Source organism: Mytilus edulis, chromosome 4 (genome assembly GCF_963676685.1).
Source record: "Mytilus edulis chromosome 4, xbMytEdul2.2, whole genome shotgun sequence".
Classification (NCBI taxonomy): Eukaryota; Metazoa; Mollusca; class Bivalvia; order Mytilida; family Mytilidae; genus Mytilus; species Mytilus edulis.
In genome coordinates this window covers 6,556,923-6,578,818 of record NC_092347.1, presented here as the reverse complement: position 1 = coordinate 6,578,818, position 21,896 = coordinate 6,556,923, and the positions used below count along the sequence as shown (strand labels likewise).

At 36.5% G+C, this 21,896-nt stretch overlaps 1 protein-coding gene across 1 annotated transcript in view; it reads right to left on the bottom strand.

Annotated features, from left to right (window-relative positions):
* Window positions 1–3,188: 3,188 nt before the first annotated feature.
* LOC139518826 (uncharacterized) overlaps window positions 3,189–21,896 on the bottom strand; it is a 29,873-nt gene continuing 11,165 nt past the window's right edge. Inside the window, exons 3-6 of the mRNA XM_071310426.1 lie at window positions 13,772–13,998; window positions 12,621–12,768; window positions 4,522–4,713; window positions 3,189–3,842 (exon numbers count right to left, since the gene is read on the bottom strand). Coding sequence (XP_071166527.1) covers window positions 3,658–3,842; window positions 4,522–4,713; window positions 12,621–12,768; window positions 13,772–13,998 — 752 coding nt within the window. The 3' untranslated portion in view covers window positions 3,189–3,657. The remainder of the gene's footprint in view (window positions 3,843–4,521; window positions 4,714–12,620; window positions 12,769–13,771; window positions 13,999–21,896) is intronic.

The following is a 21,896-nucleotide window of genomic DNA, read 5'->3' as shown; positions in this document are numbered from 1 at the left end:
ACCAGGTTTAATCCACAATTTTCTACATTTGAAAATGCCTGTACCAAGTCAGGAATATGCAGTTCTTGTCCATTCGTTTTTGATGTGTTTTGTTATTTGATTTTGCCATGTGATTATGGACTTTCCGATTAGATTTTCCTCTAAGTTCAGTATTTTTGTGCTTTTTTTTGTATATTTCTGATACTTATGATGAAGACATAATCTTTCAATCAGTTTAATTGAAGTCTGGAGCTGGCATGTCAGTTAACTGCTAGTAGTCTGATGTTATTTATGTATTATTGTCATTTTGTTTATTTTCTTTGGTTACATCTTCTGACATCAGACTCGGACTTCTCTTGAACTGAATTTTAATGTGCGTTTTGTTATGCGTTTACTTTCCGCATTGGCTAGAGGTATAGGGGGAGGGTTGAGATCTCATAAATATGTTTAATCCCGCTGCATTTTTGCGCCTGTCCCAAGTCAGGAGCCTCTGGCCTTTTGTATTATTTTTAATTTTTGTTTCTTGTGTACAATTTGGAGTTTAGTATTGCGTTCATTATCTCTGAACTAGTATATATATTTGTTTAAGGGCCAGCTGAAGGACGCCTCCGGGTGCGGGAATTTTTCGCTGCATTGAAGATAGTTATCAAAAGTACCAGGATTATAATTGAAGACCTGTTGGTGACCTTCTGCTGTTGTCTTCTCTATGGTCGGATTGTTGTCTTTTTGACACATTCCCCATTTCCATTTTCAATTTTATTATGTATTTGTAGACAATGTTGACTGCTGTATACCTATTTTGACATTTTTATCCATGATTTTCATTTTTGTTCACACATTGTTGTCAATGTCAATATAATGGAAGTTTATGCGACTGTAATCAAGTGAGAGATTAAGCCATTTGAAAAACAAGATTTATTCCACCATTATTTAACAAAAGAAAATGACCGTACCAAGTCAGGAATATAAAATTATTATCAATTTGATGTGCTTGAGCTTTTAGTTTTGACATTTAATTAGGAAATTGTCGTATTGGATTTTCTTCGCAGTTCGGTATTTTTGTTATATTACTGTTTGTTACAAACTTTAGAAGGACTTTACGATGAATCAGAAGTTTATATTTTAATGCAATGCAAATCTCATTTAATTAAACAAATACCTTATGAAGCACGGTAGAGACCAACTTATTGTATTTCAAATTTTAAGGACACCATTGTTGCTCTTGTTTAAGCTTTAGGTTTTGTAATTTGAGTGGTTTTTTTAATGTCGGTGTTGTTTTTTAAGTCAACATTCATGTCTATCCTTCGTCCTAAAATATGTATCAGTTTTAAAATATCACTTCGGAATGGTCGGCTCCGAGAGTTGACGGTGAAAGCTTATCAAAAAAGCACTTCGAACACCAAAATATATAAATAAACTCATATGAGTTACCAGGCATCAAATCCTGTATGCCAAAGGTGTGTTTTGTCTACAAAGCGGTGACTCTAAAAAAGTTCAAAAGGTCAAATAATGTACGAAGTTGAAGAGCATTGAAGACCCAGTGTTCCGAGGCATCATGGCCAAAACAGCTATTATTATTTTTCCTGAGGTAGAAATGTCGTAGTACTTCTAAAAAATTAATGGTTTGTAAACAGTTGATTTTTTATTTTGACCATATCGATGAAATTTCATGTCTACACAGAAGGGCTGACTACTGGGCTGGTGATATGAACAAACCGTCGCCAGTAGTTGCATCGACCAATAAGAAGTAAATGGACCCTTGAAAGATACCAAATTTGTAATCTTGAAATTATAGAATAGATAATCGAACAATTCAAATAGAGAAAAACATTCAAGGAGTGACCGAACAACACATCAATTCACGAATGTGCATTACATTGACACATGGCTTTTTTCATGAAGAAAATCAATCATTTTCTACGCATTCACTATTCGTTTTGATCCGACGTTATCGACGTCTTAAAACACCTATTGTTTAATGACGTCAGTTGAGTGAAATAACCACGTGAAATTATCGTTGTTTTTTGTTGATTTCAATGGGTAAATCATAGCAACCAATTTTATTATTATTGTTCAGTGTTTTTACGGTGAAGGGTGTGGTTGGTTGATAATTGAGAAAAGTTATAAAACTGTAACCAATTATCTACATAATGTTTTTTTTTGCAATGTCATCAGTTTTATTATGAATTTTTGTGAATTTTGAATGTCCCCATTGCAACTTCCACCTTTATTATTCTTATCTGCTGACTGGTCACCACTATGATAGTTTATCTGAAATTGTGCCAGTCTTTGATATTATGGCAAACACAACATTGAAGGGAGATTTTTGGGTTGTCAAGTTTCATTACGACCATATTTAAAGCAGTAATTATATTTCATTTAGTGGCAATACTTTGGTTTTCTGTAATTGTTTTATTTGAACCGGTGTGGGTGGTAGATGATGACCTTGCTTTTACGGTTTCGATGCGAAGATTCCCGATGGCGCAGACGTAGACTGTTCTGAGTCTGTGTTAGTACTAAGGATGTTAAAAAACAAATTCTTTCAACTTGCCTTTCGTTTAAAGAGGGGAATACTCGTGTAAAGCAAGGAGAAATTTGACGATTCATATTATCTATGCACGAGGAGAGGAAGATTGATTGTTCTACTTCTATTAAACCATGGTTAGTTTACGCCTGCCAAACAATATGTAATCTTACAGTAATTTTAACTCCCCAATGTATTGTTGGTATAATAGATGTTTAGAATAGAACTCTAGGAAGAAGATTCGTGGAGTATTTGAGAGATCTACTGTTCATATGAGCTATTAGAAAAATAAAGTTAAACTCTGTATACATAAGGTATTGAAAGGGGATTTTTAAAGATTTGCTCATGAAGGACAAGTGATATTCATGGGATACTGATTAATTTTAGTGAAGCAGTCATGATAATAGAAGGTAGAAAATACGACCAATTTTAGTTATTGGTGAAGCTTGAAACAATGTTATCAAATAATTCATTTCAGCGCCTCATACTTTTTAAAAGAATAAATTAAACAAGAAATATGGTTGTGTACTAGTAGAGTATTATTGCCATGATTCCTTGTACAAAAAAATAATTTGTGACAGCTGAATTAAGCAAACATGGGTTAAACACAACATAATAATTAATGATCGACATATGTTCTGGCAGATACGTATTGATAATATGATATGAAAGACAAAATATGAGGTAGATCAAACTTTTCTTTTCTTTCATACAATGCAGGCCTTGAAAATATACATAATTGACGCAAATGAGTTTCATAAGATACGGTAAACGCGTTGAATTGTCTATTTCCTAGCACCTTTATGTTTTCATTACAAGCCGTACCTATTATTGGCAAAATCAGTACATGATCAGCAATAAAAGCAACTTACAATACTCATAAAAAAATGTTTAAAACATTTGTATTATAAAATTTCTATACTCGTGGCTCATGCACACGAACAAGAACAGTGAATCCTAATACAGGATTTGCAAAGGGTAGGTATAAGAAAGGTTTATTAACAAAAAACAAATAAGTATAAAAAATACTTCAGGATGGATATTTCAAATTCTATAATAACCAGATTTTTACCATCAATGCAACCAATCTATTAAAAAAGCGTTTATTGACTTTAACATATAAATGTTAAAAATAATGTAAAATGTCGAATTAATCAGTATTTTGTTGGTCCTCCTGCTGGATACTGAGGCTGGCCTACATCAGTTTGTGGATATGGAGGCGGTGGATACTGTTGCTGGTTGGAGTAGCCTTGTTGTGGAGCAGGATGACCAGTATTTGACGGAGGGGTATACGGAGGAGGAGACGCTGGACCAGTTGGATATCCAGGATTGTCGAATCCTAAAATATAAGACTCATCTTCAATTAAACTGTTACCCATAATGATAAAATTATGTCACTTATTTCAGCAAGGAAAGTTTTAGGATTAAAGAATGTTATATTTGTTTTCACTTGCTCAACATATAAAAACAAGAGGGTGTTTTTGTAGAACTCTATTTAACGTGAACAATTTGGCTACGGTTAGTAGAAATTCTATCTATCAAAATATGTAATCGATTATAATAGTTGTTTACTTCTTATCAGTTACTAAGGCAATACTAAAAAGGTTTATAGGACAATTGCCCAGAAGATGGCATAGAGAATTATACTTCTACACGACATGATTGCACCTTATTCGTTGCACACATATTGAAAAAAAAAATATATTTTTTGTAGTATCGTCAATCCCAGGTACCTGTCAAACGTACAGGTTGTGTGTGTTTTCTATAGACTGTATGTTCACTGGAATTCAATGAATTTCTTTTATTTGTTCCAAAATCTGCAAGCCCTGTATTGAAAATTAAAATCATTATTATGATGTATTCGCGGTCAAATCTTTCACTGTTATTCAGATGGTATTAAAAAAAGCCTGTTTCAATTCCTTTATCTCTTTCAATGTTTTAGATAGGATGTTCTAAAAAAACTGTTTCAATTCCTTTATATCATTCAATGTTTTAAAAAGGGTGTTTTAAAATCTTACCTCCTACTTGTCGTGAAACAGACATGGACACGACAGTGGTAACCGAAGTACCAGCGCCAAATGTTCTTATTGATCTGGCATATGCACGTCTTCTACAAACAACCACAACGATAACACATACAATTACTAGGAACATAGCTCCTCCCACTGAACCGCCGATCAATCCATTAGGGGTATAACTATTATCTGTTGCTAGAAACAAACATAATTTAGCATCATTAAAATACTTTAACCAGAGTCTTGTACCAAAAAAGGAAGTAGATAACTGGTGTATTGTTACAAGTCGTCATTGTTTAATACCAATCAGAAGGATCCAAAGTTTGTTGATGATTGCTATCTCCAATACATACCATGCTAAATTCTAAATGTTAATTTAGTTATATCTACAGACAAATTAGTGAAATACGTTTTCTTGACTTTGAAATTTGTATATTTTACAAAATTTACAACACTCCACTAAGAGGTTATCATTGCACAGGTTAACTTTATATTGTAAGGCTGAAATTTGTTTTGTGTCTCTTTAGTTTTATTCATTCATCTGGTTGCAAAAATATTTACTTCTTAATGAAGTGCATTTGAAGTAAAACAAATGTACGTTTTACATGATATGTCGATCGACAGATACAGTAATAGCGTATATGCAAGTAAAAAAAAGAGAGAGATATACTTACACAGTAACGGTCAATATATCCATAATTTCACCTTAGAATAGTTACAATTTTACTTGAAAAGCATTTGTAAATTGCCGAAACAGTTTTCAGAGATGTTTTGGATATTATATATCAATGTATTCTCAATATATAGCTAATAGATAGTTACTTTGTCCTGTCATTCAGGAATGGTACTTTATTTTGAAGAATGGTGTATAATTGTTGATGGTCATCGATTGCTTTTATTGGACTTTAAAATTGTAAAATTACAACTTGTACAATATTTGACGAAAATTCATTTATAATTTGTACAATAATTCATGATATGGATTTTTGTGAAAAAAGCATTGATACACACCATTGTTATTAAAGGACCATACAGTACATCTTATTTACAAAATACAAAATAGTTCTTTATCATTCGTTAGGGCAAAAGATTGAATTATGGCATCGGAAATTGCGTCTCTTGACTTTCAGATTTATCTTTTCTTAAATAATTTGCAAGGGCTAATTACTTTGGGGTCAATTGTTTTAATAAGAATGTCCTAGGATTTATTATTTACACTCTTTTTCAAGTTTAGTCATTTACTAAATTTAACTTGTACAGAACATATATATAACAAGTCAAAAAGGGTACAACATCATCATTAAATAACTATAAAATGAACAAATATTAGATATTTCGGATAACAGATATCCTTCTTCAATAATAGCACGATGTCAAGTGAATCATGTAAATATATTCAAACTGAGAAACTTTTTCTAAATCTTGGAATTTATACAATTTAAGCAAACACCACAGACGCTGATACAATTTTAAAATTTCCAAACACGGCGCAAATATTACAAAGATATGCCAAATGAAAAAAGTTATTTTCGATGTGAACTGGCACAACTCTAAATTTCCAAAGGTTGTGACAGTTTAGATGTAATAACTGCATCGAGGGCAGTCCTCAAACAAAAAAATCAAAAATGTCCTAACCGATCCAAGTTGGTATAATATTTCAAATTTGACAACGGTAGGGCAATTGCAACAGAAACTACATATTTAAGCCTCCCAAACGAATAGCAGTCTAATAATGATTAGAAAAATAAGTTTTATCTAATGAGGTAAAATAATTGAACGTGGCTACGTACTTATACATCCATCCCGAATGAATGGAGCCTGTAAATTAACTGGTATTTAAAAAAAATCTCGAACTGTAAAGCCCGTACTAAAGCCGGAGTTACTGGAAACAAGTGATGATAGGAAAATGAGGGACTCATTCTATGTTTTTTTCATTTATGACCTCTGGGGAAACTGTCCGTAACTTTCTTATCCAAAATCTTTCCCGAGCGACTCTGTCGACCTTCGACCAAGCCTCGTTGTGGTCTATGATTGTGATGGTAAGGTTTTTGAGATCAGCTTGTGTGTGCCCAGGTGATCTCAGATGACGACTTACGGGTAGGTCGGGCTTGCAAGTGTAGTCACTTCGATGGTCATAGAATGAGTCCCTCATTTTCCTATCATCACTTGTTTCCAGTAACTCCGGCTTTAATAATTATAATTTTATACGCCAGACGCGCGTTTCGTCTACATAAGACTCATCAGTGACGCTCAGATCAAAATAGTTAAAAAAGCCAAATAAATACAAAGTTGAAGAGCATTGAGGACCCAAAATTCCAAAAAGTTGTGCCAAATACGGCTAAGGTAATCTACTCCTGGGGTAAGAAAATCCTTAGTTTTTCGAAAAATTCAAAGTTTTGTAAACAGAACATTTATAAAAATGACCATATAATTGATATTCATGTCAACACCGAAGTGCTGACTACTGTGCTGGTGATACCCTCGGGGACGAAACGTCCACCAGCAGTGGCATCGACCCAGTGGTGTAAAATTTGCGCCGTATTTGGAAATTTTAAAATTGTATCAGCGTCTGTGGTGTTCGCTTAAATTGTATAAATTCCAAGATTTAGAAAGAGTTTCTCAGTTTGAATATATTTACATGATTCACTTGACATCGTACTATTATTGAAGAAGGATATCTGTTATCCGAAATATCTAATATTTGTTCATTTTATAGTTATTTAATGGTGATGTTGTACCCTTTTTGACTTGTTTTATATTATGTTTTGTAGTGTACATAATCATATTACATGATCCATCGCCCTGACTATTTATTCAGTCATTTTATATATATATATTTGCAATTATTGTATAATCTATATCATCAGTTTTTCCATCTTTGTGCGATGATATTCAACACTTTTTAGTGTTTTGTTTTCCATCTATTTATCGGGATTGTTACACAATCCTTTAGACTCATATATATATATATATATATATATCTTCATGCCTTATATATCATGTACTGTAGTACGCCGCTAGATTAAAACTGACGTGGAAAGGTAACATATGGCCACCGAAAGCTCTTTTTTTGAGAGCCCAGGTGGTCGTGTGGTCTAGCGGGACGGCTGCAGTGCAGGCGATTTGGTGTCACGATATCACAGTAGCATGGGTTCGAATCCCGGCGAGGGAAGAACCAAAAATTTGCGAAAGCAAATTTACAGATCTAACATTGTTGGGTTGATGTTTAGACGAGTTGTATATATATATATATATATATATATATATGAGTCTGAAAGACTGTTACACAATCTTTCAGACTCATATAATTTTTCCTGTTTGTGTAGTATTGTCAATTTTGATGATCCAATACCTATTAAGTTTACTTATTGGTAGATTCTTATAGACTCTCTCTCTCTATATATATATATATATATCTCCCGCTAGATTAAAACTGACGTGGAAAGGTAACACATGCCCACCGAAAGCTCTTTTTTTGAGAGCCCAGGTGGTCGTGTGGTCTAGCGGGACGGCTGCAGTGCAGGCGATTTGGTGTCACGATATCACAGTAGCATGGGTTCGAATCCCGGCGAGGGAAGAACCAAAAATTTGCGAAAGCAAATTTACAGATCTAACATTGTTGGGTTGATGTTTAGACGAGTTGTATATACATTATGTACACAGCCATGTATCACCATCATTGATGGCGATCCGATGGATACATCTGTTGTAGGGTTGTCACTGACTCAGACGTACTTATGAATATAATTATTTTCTGTGACTGTATCTTACATTAATTTGTAGGATCCTTTACTATAGATAATTTAGCTGATCTGTAACAATAACATCTTCATGCCTTATATATCATGTACTGTAGTACGCCGCTAGATTAAAACTGACGTGGAAAGGTAACACATGCCCACCGAAAGCTCTTTTTTGAGAGCCCATGTGGTCGTGTGGTCTAGCGGGACGGCTGCAGTGCAGGCGATTTGGTGTCACGATATCACAGTAGCATGGGTTCGAATCCCGGCGAGGGAAGAACCAAAAATTTGCGAAAGCAAATTTACAGATCTAACATTGTTGGGTTGATGTTTAGACGAGTTGTATATACATTATGTACACAGCCATGTATCACCATCATTGATGGCGATCCGATGGATACATCTGTTGTAGGGTTGTCACTGACTCAGACGTACTTATGAATATAATTATTTTCTGTGACTGTATCTTACATTAATTTGTAGGATCCTTTACTATAGATAATTTAGCTGATCTGTAACAATAACATCTTCATGCCTTATATATCATGTACTGTAGTACGCCGCTAGATTAAAACTGACGTGGAAAGGTAACACCACATGCCCACCGAAAGCTCTTTTTTTGAGAGCCCATGTGGTCGTGTGGTCTAGCGGGACGGCTGCAGTGCAGGCGATTTGGTGTCACGATATCACAGTAGCATGGGTTCGAATCCCGGCGAGGGAAGAACCAAAAATTTGCGAAAGCAAATTTACAGATCTAACATTGTTGGGTTGATGTTTAGACGAGTTGTATATACATTATGTACACAGCCATGTATCACCATCATTGATGGCGATCCGATGGATACATCTGTTGTAGGGTTGTCACTGACTCAGACGTACTTATGAATATAATTATTTTCTGTGACTGTATCTTACATTAATTTGTAGGATCCTTTACTATAGATAATTTAGCTGATCTGTAACAATAACATCTTCATGCCTTATATATCATGTACTGTAGTACGCCGCTAGATTAAAACTGACGTGGAAAGGTAACACCACATGCCCACCGAAAGCTCTTTTTTTGAGAGCCCAGGTGGTCGTGTGGTCTAGCGGGACGGCTGCAGTGCAGGCGATTTGGTGTCACGATATCACAGTAGCATGGGTTCGAATCCCGGCGAGGGAAGAACCAAAAATTTGCGAAAGCAAATTTACAGATCTAACATTGTTGGGTTGATGTTTAGACGAGTTGTATATACATTATGTACACAGCCATGTATCACCATCATTGATGGCGATCCGATGGATACATCTGTTGTAGGGTTGTCACTGACTCAGACGTACTTATGAATATAATTATTTTCTGTGACTGTATCTTACATTAATTTGTAGGATCCTTTACTATAGATAATTTAGCTGATCTGTAACAATAACATCTTCATGCCTTATATATCATGTACTGTAGTACGCCGCTAGATTAAAACTGACGTGGAAAGGTAACACATGCCCACCGAAAGCTCTTTTTTTGAGAGCCCAGGTGGTCGTGTGGTCTAGCGGGACGGCTGCAGTGCAGGCGATTTGGTGTCACGATATCACAGTAGCATGGGTTCGAATCCCGGCGAGGGAAGAACCAAAAATTTGCGAAAGCAAATTTACAGATCTAACATTGTTGGGTTGATGTTTAGACGAGTTGTATATACATTATGTACACAGCCATGTATCACCATCATTGATGGCGATCCGATGGATACATCTGTTGTAGGGTTGTCACTGACTCAGACGTACTTATATATCTCTCTCTCTATATATATATATATCTCTCTATATATATATATATATATCTTGGGTGTTCTCATGTCTGAATGGATTTTCGATTTGTTACCATAAATGACACACGACAATACTAGTTGGTTGGTAGAGAATAATGTGTTTTGATCGGAACCAGACCGGCAGTTAAATGTGAAAGAATGCATGGGCCTAGATTTGAATGACTGAAAGAAAGTTGTTCATTTGACGAAAGCATAACACTTCTTATGTCTATGTAATATGTATTAATTACCAGGCACAGCTGTTCGGCTATGCGTATACACAGGAATGCTTGTAAGACACAAAACTAACAACATAGAGAAGCCCAAGTTATCAAATTTGTAAAATCCCAATAAAGAAACATTTTTGTACGAACTAAGAGGCGTAAACGTCAGAACCTGGCAGGACTGTGTATTTTATTACTTTAGAATAGGAATATCGACAATAGGAAAATAAAACTAATGTCATTGCAACTGCCATTAATCCAAATTTTAGCATTATGCAGACAAGAAAGTCAGAAGCAGTAATTAAAAAAATTGACGAAAGCCTCATTCTACAATAGGTCTTTGATAATGATTCTATCTTACGTTAACTTAACAGATCATATATTAATTATCAAATATTTACTTTGAATATTGTTAATGAAGCGCTTTTTAAGCAATGAAAATGTACGTTTTTTTTTTATCTGAGAGCTATTGATGAGTCTTATGTGGACGAAACGCGCGTCTGGCGTACTGAATTATAAGCCTGATACCTTTGATAACTATTTACACGACTAGGACGAAGCCACTGCTGGAGGACGTTTCACCAGCCCAGTCGTCAGCACTTCGGCGTTGACATGAATATCAATGATGTGGTCATTTTGATAAATTTCTGTTTACAAACCTTTGAATTTTTCGAAAAAAATAAGGTTTTCTTTATCCCAGGCATAGGTTACCTTAGCCGTTTTTGGCACAAGTTTTTGAATGTTTGATCCTAAATGCATTTGAATTTGCACTTGTTTGGCTTTATAACTTTGTTGAAATGAGCGTCACTGATGAGTCTTATGTAGACGAGACCCTGGTACCTTTGATAACTATAAACATGAGACGGACGCCTTATTTGTCATTAGACGGACGAGACCCTGGTACCTTTGATAACTATAAACATGAGACGGACGCCTTATTTGTCATTAGACGGACGAGACCCTGGTACCTTTGATAACTATAAACATGAGACGGACGCCTTATTTGTCATTAGACGGACGAGACCCTGGTACCTTTGATAACTATGAACATGAGACGGACGCCTTATTTGTCTTATGAAGACGAGACCCTGGTACCTTTGATAACTATAAACATGAGACGGACGCCTTATTTGTCATTATAGACGAGACCCTGGTACCTTTGATAACTATAAACATGAGACGGACGCCTTATTTGTCTTATGTAGACGAGACCCTGGTACCTTTGATAACTATAAACATGAGACGGACGCCTTATTTGTCATTAGACGGACGAGACCCTGGTACCTTTGAAAACTATAAACATGAGACGGACGCCTTATTTGTCATTAGACGGACGAGACCCTGGTACCTTTGAAAACTATAAACATGACACGGACGCCTTATTTGTCATTAGACGGACGAGACCCTGGTACCTTTGATAACTATAAACATGAGACGGACGCCTTATTTGTCATTAGACGGACGAGACCCTGGTACCTTTGATAACTATAAACATGACACGGACGCCTTATTTGTCATTAGACGGACGAGACCCTGGTACCTTTGATAACTATAAACATGACACGGACGCCTTATTTGTCATTAGACGGACGAGACCCTGGTACCTTTGATAACTATAAACATGAGACGGACGCCTTATTTGTCATTAGACGTTTGATAGATAGTGCTTCGATGTTTAATAAAATTTTATTTAATATATCATATATTTATTAAGAACTCGTAAACTTCTTAATAGTCGTTAATGGATAATAATAATAATAATAACAAGCAATAGCCTTTCAAAAAGGGCTAGTCGACTCTTAGCTGATGAAAATGGAAAGTGCTCTCACTCTGTAGATTAATTCATTTACTAGAATAGCCACGTGCAGCATCAATCAACAAATTTTACCACACACGTGAGGTCACACGTTATGAAGTAGTATAAATCGTTTAACGTTGTTGTTTCCTCCAGAAGATTCGACTATTTATAGATAAAAGTTACCTGTGTAAAATCTGATTGCTAAAATAGAGAGGACAAATCCGATACTCTACGGGATTGAAGGACATTTACTAGGTTGGGATTGTCCTAACCAATCAATAAACTTTGATTATTCACGTCTCGTAATATCTTCCAATCAGGTAGCAAGAAAAATTCACGCACTAACTGTCCATCGTTCAATTCTTAATATCGACTCAATATCGACTCCTAGGAGTCGATAATGATAAATGAAGCAAAATATCTTTTAAAAAACCCAGTGTCTTTTAACTAACTGAAATGCCGGATTCTACTGGATATCTAGATTCTTTTTTGAAGTTATTATTCCCACATTAATATACAACTAATAATATATGTAAATAAGCTTTATAATTACAGGTATATGTCTTCACAGCTGTGACATATAATGTTATCTGCCCTTGGTTGGAACTGGTAAGAGATCCTGTACTGAGCTCAATGTCAACATAATCGTCTTGTTCTGAACACCATTGAAATGTTGGATCACCATCATATTTTGTATATGTCTGTAATATTAGTTGATGAAAACATGAAGTTACAAAACAAGTTATAAGATAAAACAATGATAGTTTTAAAATATGTTTTTTTATGCAAATGACAAAATTGGTCAAGAGTTAAAAGAAGATATGCTTGTCACATGTTAATGTTCAATAAATCAAAAGTCAGAAATATCGTAGATGATGTATGCTTTCTGACATTTCGGCGTGTTTTGTTTTTTTGGAATATGACTTGGCCAGAAAATCTGTTGTACATGTGGGCTCTAATTCATTCGCGTGTCAGCTAGAAACGATTGAAGTCGATATATTAGAGTATAAACACGTATGTATTGATTGTTCTTGGATGTCGTTATCTTCCTGACTATTTTCAAAGATATTTGATTGACTCATTGACATAAGTCCAAATCTGGTTATATCTATATACTTGTATGGACAAATTGACTAAATACATAACACTTGATGCTTGAATTTAGATAGTAAATAAAAAAATGAAATTTACAGTTTTGCAAATGCATTTTTTTGTGCATGATGGTTTATAGCGGGATCTAAGTGCTACAGATATTTGTTTAAATTGTATGGTTAAAAATAAGATAAACATTTCCCTTTAAAAAAGAATAAAATATTTGATAACTAGTTTTTGAGTGACTTATACGCTTATAGTCTACATAAACTATTGATATGGGCATATATCTATCTAAATTTAAAGAGCAAGACACGAACGCGTAATTACTCTAAATTACAGCTCAACGATGTTGGGTTTGAGAATTTTCGGAAGACAATTTTTGTTTTTCCCTCGCCGCTATTCGAACTCATGCTATTATTGACATATCGAGACAACACAACTTGCACTGTGTACAGCGCTCTGGACATTGCGGTCATCTAGACTGAACTAAAAATGTAGCTTTCGGTGGCCTACTGTCATTTTTCCTCGTCAGAAGAATTTAGAGATGTATCGAAGTACATGATATATAATGAATGGAAATGGAATTGATTATATATGTAAAAAAAAAACCTTTTGAGAAAAAATGCTACTTCTAGTGTAATATTTCAGAGTAACACTAGCATCCTTTAGATTCCAGGTTGTTGCTTTAATACAGATTTTATATTCATCAAGAGAAAAGTCACTTCCCCCGTGAAATGATACTAGACATCCACTGAAGTCAGTTTCTCCATTCCATGACATTTCGTACGAATGATCTTCAGTAACATCATGGATCCTCGAACAAGCACCAAAACGCACTGGAATTAGTAATCATAATCATGTGTTGTTAAAGGATTATGTACATGTAAAATCAAATTTTTAGAATTAAAATTTACTTTCGCAAAATTAAATACTCACCTTCAAAAATTTAGATATCAGTCCACTCGCTGCATTATTCAACCGGAAACCAGCCAGAAAAAGAACCATGACCCCGTGACAACCTCTCCCACCCGACACCTGTGCGTCCTAAACCTTCATCATTTATTACTTAAAATGCTAGGCACTAAAGGGAAGAAGGGAAGTGATTTATGAAGGTGAGTATTTAATTTACAAAACTAAGTTTTACCTCACCTTCATAAATTTAAATAACAGAATTTAACGAAGCGCTGAATCCCCATCACTAGGAGGAGGAAAAACAATCTGTTGAGCAGCAACTAAAGGCCCTAAAGAATAGAGGTTGTCACAATGAAGAGGCATGGGCCGTAAATAATGGTTATAAAAGGCACTATCAGACCTCCAAAAAACAGCTGACATGATTTCCGACATAGAGGAGGAATTAAAAATGTTCCAAGAAGAGGCTAAAGCTCTTACTTCATGTGCTTTAACTTGATGTTTCACTAAAACTTCAAAAGAAGCAGACTTATAAGCCAAAATGACAGTATTGCAAATCCAGGTAGAAATGGTTTTAGCAGAAATGTCAGAAATTCCTTTTTAAATAGGAATGAACAACCTAGAAGAACCAGCAGATTTTAATTTAGCTGAAGAAACTAGGTAAACTGGACACAAAACCTGATTATCCGCCATGGGAGGTAACGCAGGAATAGTAATCAAACCAGAACATTTATCAGGTAACTGGTTCTTTGCTAAAAAAGATGGATCAGTGAGAAGAGTAACTAAAAACTTATCCGCCGCAAAGCGGAGATAAGACTCAGAAATTTACAAGGCATGAATCTCACGCCTTCTGCGACCAGTAGCCAAAGCTATCAGAAAACAACATTTATAAGATAAAAATTTCAATGAGGCTGAGTGTAAAGGTTCAAAAGGCGGGAACTGAAGAACCTTCAAAACTAAACCTAAGTCCCAAGAAGGAATTAAACGCCTTTGACGAGGTCTATTAAGGCAAATGGTTTTTTTATCAACAAAGACAAAAACTCATTTTCACCAAAATCAGAGCCTCCTGAAAGTGATATTGTTCTGGCTATGGCAGATCTATATCCCTTTATAGTAGAAGGAGAATAACTCTTTTCTTCAAAAAGATGAAAGAAAAAATCCGCTAACTGTTGGACAGTAACTGTGATAGGATTAATCTGTTTCGACAGACACCAAGTACAGCAAATGGACCATTTGCAGTCATACACTGCTCCTGTAGATTGTCTAACTGATCCTGAGATACGCTTGGTTGCTCCCTCAGAAAAGCCTCCCTTTCTGGGGGAATTCCTGACAGCAACCAAGCGGGCAGATGGAGATTCTCTAGAACCTGATGAAGTTTTCTCCCTTTGAAATGAGACAGTAGATCCTCTCTTAGAGGAAGACGAAGAGGCTTCGCACAACACAGAAGAAGTAGTTCTGGGAACCAAGACTGTCTTGGCAAAGCCGGAGCAATATGAATGGTCTTTCAAAGATTCCTCCGAATCTTGTGCAAGATCTTTGGAAGAAGACGAAAAGCAGGGAACATGTAACTGAACATTCCCTTCCAAGATAGGGTCATAGCATCTACTGCCAAGGCTTTCTCGTCTGGAATGGGAGAAACGTAAGTCTCCAACTTGTGATTCAGACTATATGAGGACGATCCCAACGAAGAATTATCCCCTGAAACACTGATGGATGAATTTCCCATTCTGTGTTCACTGGAACACGAGAACGAAGAGAGCATCCGCCAGAAGATTTTGACTGCCTGGAACATGTCTCACTGACAGAATTATATCGAGACTGTGACACAAAAGAAGAATTTCCTTGCTCAGATGATACAGAGAAAAGGAATGGTCCCCCCATGATTCTGAACATAAGCCACTACTGAGTTGTCCGTGGCAACCAGTAGTGACTGACCCTGAATCACAGCCTGAAACTGACGGAGAGAAAGGAACACAGCTCTCATCTCTAGCAGATTGATGTGTTCCTCCAACTGAGCACCTGACCAAAGGCCTGGTGCTGTCCTGCCCTTTAGATAAGCTCCCAAACCCATCAGACTCGCATCTGTGAACAAATTTAGGCTGGGGTCTGGAGGATCCAACAAAACTCCCTTCCGAAGATGTTTTTTTCCTGAAGCCACCATTGAAGAAGAGGTTACATCCGAGGAAGAATTGGAACAGGTGCCTCCAACAACTGAGAAATTGGGTGCCAAAACTTCGACAGATACCACTGGATTGGACGAATGTGTAGACGTCCTAGTGGAATGACGTCCATGATCGAAATCAAGAAACCTACCAGCTGAAGCAATTGACGAGCTGGGACAGATGAAAACTGAGTCAGAACATTGACTAACTGACGTACCTTGATTACCTTCTCTTCTGGAGGAAGCACTAGACCCAAATCTGTCCGAAAATGTTCTCCCACCCAGGAAATTGCAACTCTGACTGGGAATTATCTCTCAGGAGTAAAAGGATAGACAAATTGGTGTGTTCCTCCAAAAGAGATCGGCAATGATTCTTGATAAGAGAATCGTCTAGGTAGGAGAGAATGAGTACTGCCTGAGTATGAAGATAAGACACCAACGTCTGAAAAATCCTGGTAAAAACTAGGGGTGCAATAGCCAGACCAAAAGGCATAGCCTTGAAACTGTAAACCTTGTCTGCCCAAACCAGTCTCAGGAAATGACGAAACTTGTGAGAAATTGGGATGTGAAATAAGGCATCCTTCAAATCTAGAGAGGTTGTCCAAGTTCCTAGATGAATAGTCGACCTGATAGACCTGTTGGTCTCCATTTTGAAATGTGGGACCACTAGATACTGATTGAGAACAGAAAGATCTAGAACTGGTCTCATTTTCCCGTTCTTCTTGGGAACAAAGAACAGCCGGGAATAAAACCCTAGATGAAAAGAAGGATTGACTTCCTCCAAAACACCCTTCTGAATAAGAATGTTCACTTCGTCTTTTAACAACTGATTCTTTTGAATCTTTTGTCACTGACAGATTGATTGGAACAGGAGAAAGAGGAGGCTGTTCCAGAAACTGAAGTTCCAATCCCCTCCGTAAAATCAAAAGTACCCACTTGTCTGAAGTTATCAGAGCCCATTGATCTAGAAAGTGGGACAGCCTGCCCCCCTCACTGGAAGATGAGGAAGATGATAAGTATAATTTCCCTCTTCCAGTGGGGAACGATTCAACGGAGGGGACAACACTCACTTACCCTGCTTCTTTCCCTTAACAACTTTAGCTTTCTTCCAACTAGAATTGTTGGGACGAGAAAAAGCTGGTCTCTTCGAAGGCTGTGAAGAAGAAGAGGTAGAAGCCTTGGGTTGATGAGAAGAAGAAGGATTGTTAACCTGAGTAGTCTTGACAAATCTTTTCCCATCAGTGACCTTCACATCCACCTCGACCACTGGAGGGGCCTTATTCACCTCCTCCTGTAGCTGCTTTAAGGAAACAGAGAACAACTTGTCCTTAGACAAAGGAGAACTGACAAGTCTCTGTTGAAGCGCTTTAGAGACAGTCGATTTATCAAGAATCTCCTGTCTCTTAGCAAGAGTAAAGTTGGCCACAGTACCAAGAGGAAGGAATTGACATTCCAAGACTCTTGTCTACCTTAAGCAGCATAGACCTCAAGTCTGAAAATTCCTCCCCTTTGTCCTTTAAAAGAGACCCAGCTGCTGACAAAAAGTGCTCATCTGTCTCAAGAACAAAAGTCAAACACCTCAGATTATTCTCTGACTTGACATAACAAGCTTGAGAAAGTCTGAGGCCATCCAAAGGTTTCGAACCAAGTAAACTAGAAAAAGTCCTGTCACAAGTAGGAGCCGACATACCCAAGGAAGATCCATGGATCTCAAAATCCTTAGATCTACATCTCCCTGGGTAAGAGGCAGGTCCGAAACCAGAGAACTTACTACCACCAGTTTTCTAGTGTTAGCAAGATTCTCAGCCAGAGAAGAGTTTACAAAAGACAAAGCAGTTTTAAAGTGCCCCGACTCTGGGAAAGAATAATACCCCTTAGACTCTGGCTTGACTATACCTGAGCAAGCCATGACATCCGAAGGAGTAGATGAAACCCTAGGTGGAGACGACATGGGCATATCTGATATATCCCTGCGCATCGAGTAGACCAGACTCCTAAGGCAATCCGAGTTGCCTGAAGAAGGCTCCTTAGGAATGAAAGCATCTCCCTCTGTGCTTACTACACTGTCAACATCTGAAATACCACCTTGGTCATCCAAAAAGTTACCTTCCTGACTTTTAGGAGCCAAAGACACCGAGTCGTCTTCCAACAACTGTCTAGGAGGTCTGGGAGGGTCCTGTGCAGGATCCTGAGACAGATCCCCTAGACTCCATCAGATCAAGCCTGTTACCAAACTCCAGCATTAACAGTAGCTTGAATCTTGTGTATGGAAGTTGTAAGAATCCTCATCTCATCCTTTAAAGAAAATGACTCTGAAGAGGGTCTACCACCAAACCCCTGATAAGACCAAACTGATTAAGGCGAATACGGATCAAAGGGCTGGGGATAAGGCGGCAAGTTGGGCAAACCCATAGGCATGGGAGGGTAGGCAAAATTCATGGGCCACCTAGTCCTGGAAAAGGGGTCACTCCTGATGCCAGCTGGTAGAGTCTTCTGACTGCTTGTCGTGCAAGTCACAGGAGACGTTGGTATCTCTGCAGGCCTAGTAACAGTATGTGGGACAACATCCCTAATGCGCCTCGAAATGAGGAACTCAAAAGTCACGTGTAAAGAAAAAAAAATCCGCGTAGTGATATTGGACATGTTTACAAATGACTGAACTTAACCGTTTGTGGTGATTAGGAAAGTAGAGGAACATAGAATAAATGTGTAAAAATTATGGAGCTATTAAATGCGGTCAAAGTATTAAATTTTCAAAGAACTTTTTGTGTTTTAGTCAATTGACCCCCTAAGGAGTTATTGCCCTTCATAGTCAATTTTTAACAATTTTCTTAAAATTTGAAGATTTTCAATAAAATTTTCCACAGAAAGTACTGTTATAGATAGAGATAATTATAAGCAGCAAGAATGTTTAGTAAAGTAAGATCAACAAACACATCACCATCACCAAAACACAATTTTATCATGAATCCATCTGTGTCCATTGTTTAATATTCACATAGACCAAGGTGAGCGACACAGGCTCTTTAGAGCCTCTAGTTTTCATGAAAAGACATGTTTGCATTGTCTTAGTAATTGAGAATGTTTTAACAAATAGATAATAATGAAAATTTAAATATAACATAAACTAATCAAAACTATAAAATGGGGAAAAGGGGGAGGTCATGTCAAGTTCTTTTTATTTCCATTACTCACATGCTGTCTAGCATAAGATGAATAAAATCCTTTTCCTTTGGTCCGCTACTTGCTAGTTTAAGGCTACATGTAGTTCTGTAAGGTAACGACTCGAGTCCAGAATCCTTGATGTGGTCAATATCTAGATGAAAACTTTGTGTTGGCATAACATGCGACGTGCACAATTTGAATTGGTTTTTTTCTCATTTAATTGAAACGGCTGGTAAAAATACAATATTGATGTGAAGATCTAGAGCTACTGGTGGTTTCAGACCATTCTCAGACAAAATAGCAAATATTTGGTATGCACTGCCTGTGTTTCACTGTTTCAGTGTTTGGCAAGAGCTTGATGAGTTCATCACAATCCACAAACTTTCGAGAGAAACTGCACTACATAGTATCTACCTTGATATATCTTATTTTTACCAACATTATGATGGTTTTATCAGTGTCTGCATTTCGTCTGCACTTTATTTTGGGCATTAACCCTTGTACTTCCTGTTGTTCCTTTATGTTTTCAATGAAGAAGAACCATAAGGGGAGATAATTCATAGACACATAGTTGATTTTTTTCAGTTTTCAATCCCCATTTTTTTTCTTAAAGTCATAAGAAACCTCAAATCAAAAAAAATTAATGCATATGATTTTTATAACTCAATGGATAGTTTTCATTATAAAACTTATGTACATATACTTTTTTTCTGAAGAAAATTCTTTAATTTATTCATATTTAGAAGAAGTTTACTTTATTTGAATAGCTTCCTTCCAGCAAGCTATTCCCCCGACATATTTTCCGTATGCAAGGTGACCTCAGTGTGACCCATCTCGTAAAAATCCGGTGACCACAATACGCATGGATGTCCTTAAAATAAACTATTATCTGAATTTACATGTTAAACACGTGCTCAATTTCCATGCTTTTTTGTTTATTTTTCGTCAATTGTTGACAAACAGGTGACAATCGTTAAACTTCGGCTTCAAAACACGAACTTTAATTACCTGCCATATTTTTTACAACAACACTGACCGATTGAGAAAAAAAATTGACAATTATACGAAATTTACACGAAAAAAATGATAAATTCGAGCACAGAAGACGAAGTTTAGGATGTTTGTATGCATTAGTTCAAGAATTGGAAGAACATTATTTTTCACCGGTCACTCGTTTCTTATGACTTTAAATCAAAAAACACATCCCTGAATTTTTTTTCATTTTTAAATGGGGGGTTTATCTTTATGATTTTGGCAATATTTTCTATAAACTATCTCGGAAATTTTGTCAAAGCTTCAATGAATTTTGGTGAAATTTGGTTTTCATTTAGATGTCAGAATCACCCCCTTCTCCAATAGAAAATAAGCATATGAACACAATTGTCAGCCAAATGTGTGATATATATGTTTAGAAAGGCAAAGGTAACAGCTTTTAGATGTGATAACTGTCTGCATCTTTTACTGTCAGGAATAAGGGCAAAAAAGTATGATATTTAGGAAATTTTTTAGAATTTTCATTGAAAAAAAAGCCCAAAATCAAAATGGCCGCCATTTCCATAGTAACAAAGCCCAAAATTAATTTCTAAAGTGTTAGTTGTTAATTATATTAGTTATGTAGTATGTGTACAAAGAATGGTAAAAATCTGTGACATAGGTGTGAACACTAATTTTGGTCCTTACAGAGAATGGCTCTTAAAAAAGGGGATATGTTACCACAAGGGGCCGCATCACAAAAGGATGTTCGGGGTATGCTAATTTACGGAAAAAGTAATCTCACTTCTTATCCCGAAAATTTAACCACATATGTGAAAATGTCACAGCTTCGAAACGAGCTATCATACATATCCAAGTTTACGATATGGACTGAGCTACAGGAAAAAACGTTACCATTACCGCCTATGTAAAAACAATTAAAGATTTTGACCTATGTGATACCCTGCTAGGCCTAGATAGCCTCAACTGAATAGCACCAGGAGTGAACGGCAAAGTCCTGACAGGAACAGGTTCTGAGTCCTGTTCCATACCAACAACTGAAACACCTGAAATGAATTCTAAACTTCTATCCCAAAAGTCATCAGAATGGTAGGCCGAACGCCAAGGGGACAACAAATTACTATTGGAATTGTGTATTTGACTGTCACCTACCTCTTGGGTAGCGAAGCTGGAATTGTATCTATAATATTCAGATAAAATGATGATAAATTTATCTAAATATACTTATAATAAACAAAAATATCAATTTAAATTTCTATATATATAAATAAACAACTTGTTTGCAAAAAATAAACTTTGTCCTCCTCCACAAAAGCGTGCAGCATGCGTTGATGAACCGGAAAAAATGATGAAGGTTTAGGACGCACAGGTGTCAGGTGGGAGAGGTTGTCACGGGGTCATGGTTCTTTTTCTGGCTTGTTTCCGGTTGAATAATGCAGCGAGTGGACTGATATCTAAATTTATGAAGGTGAGGTAATTAATGTAATAAAACCATTTTATCTAAAA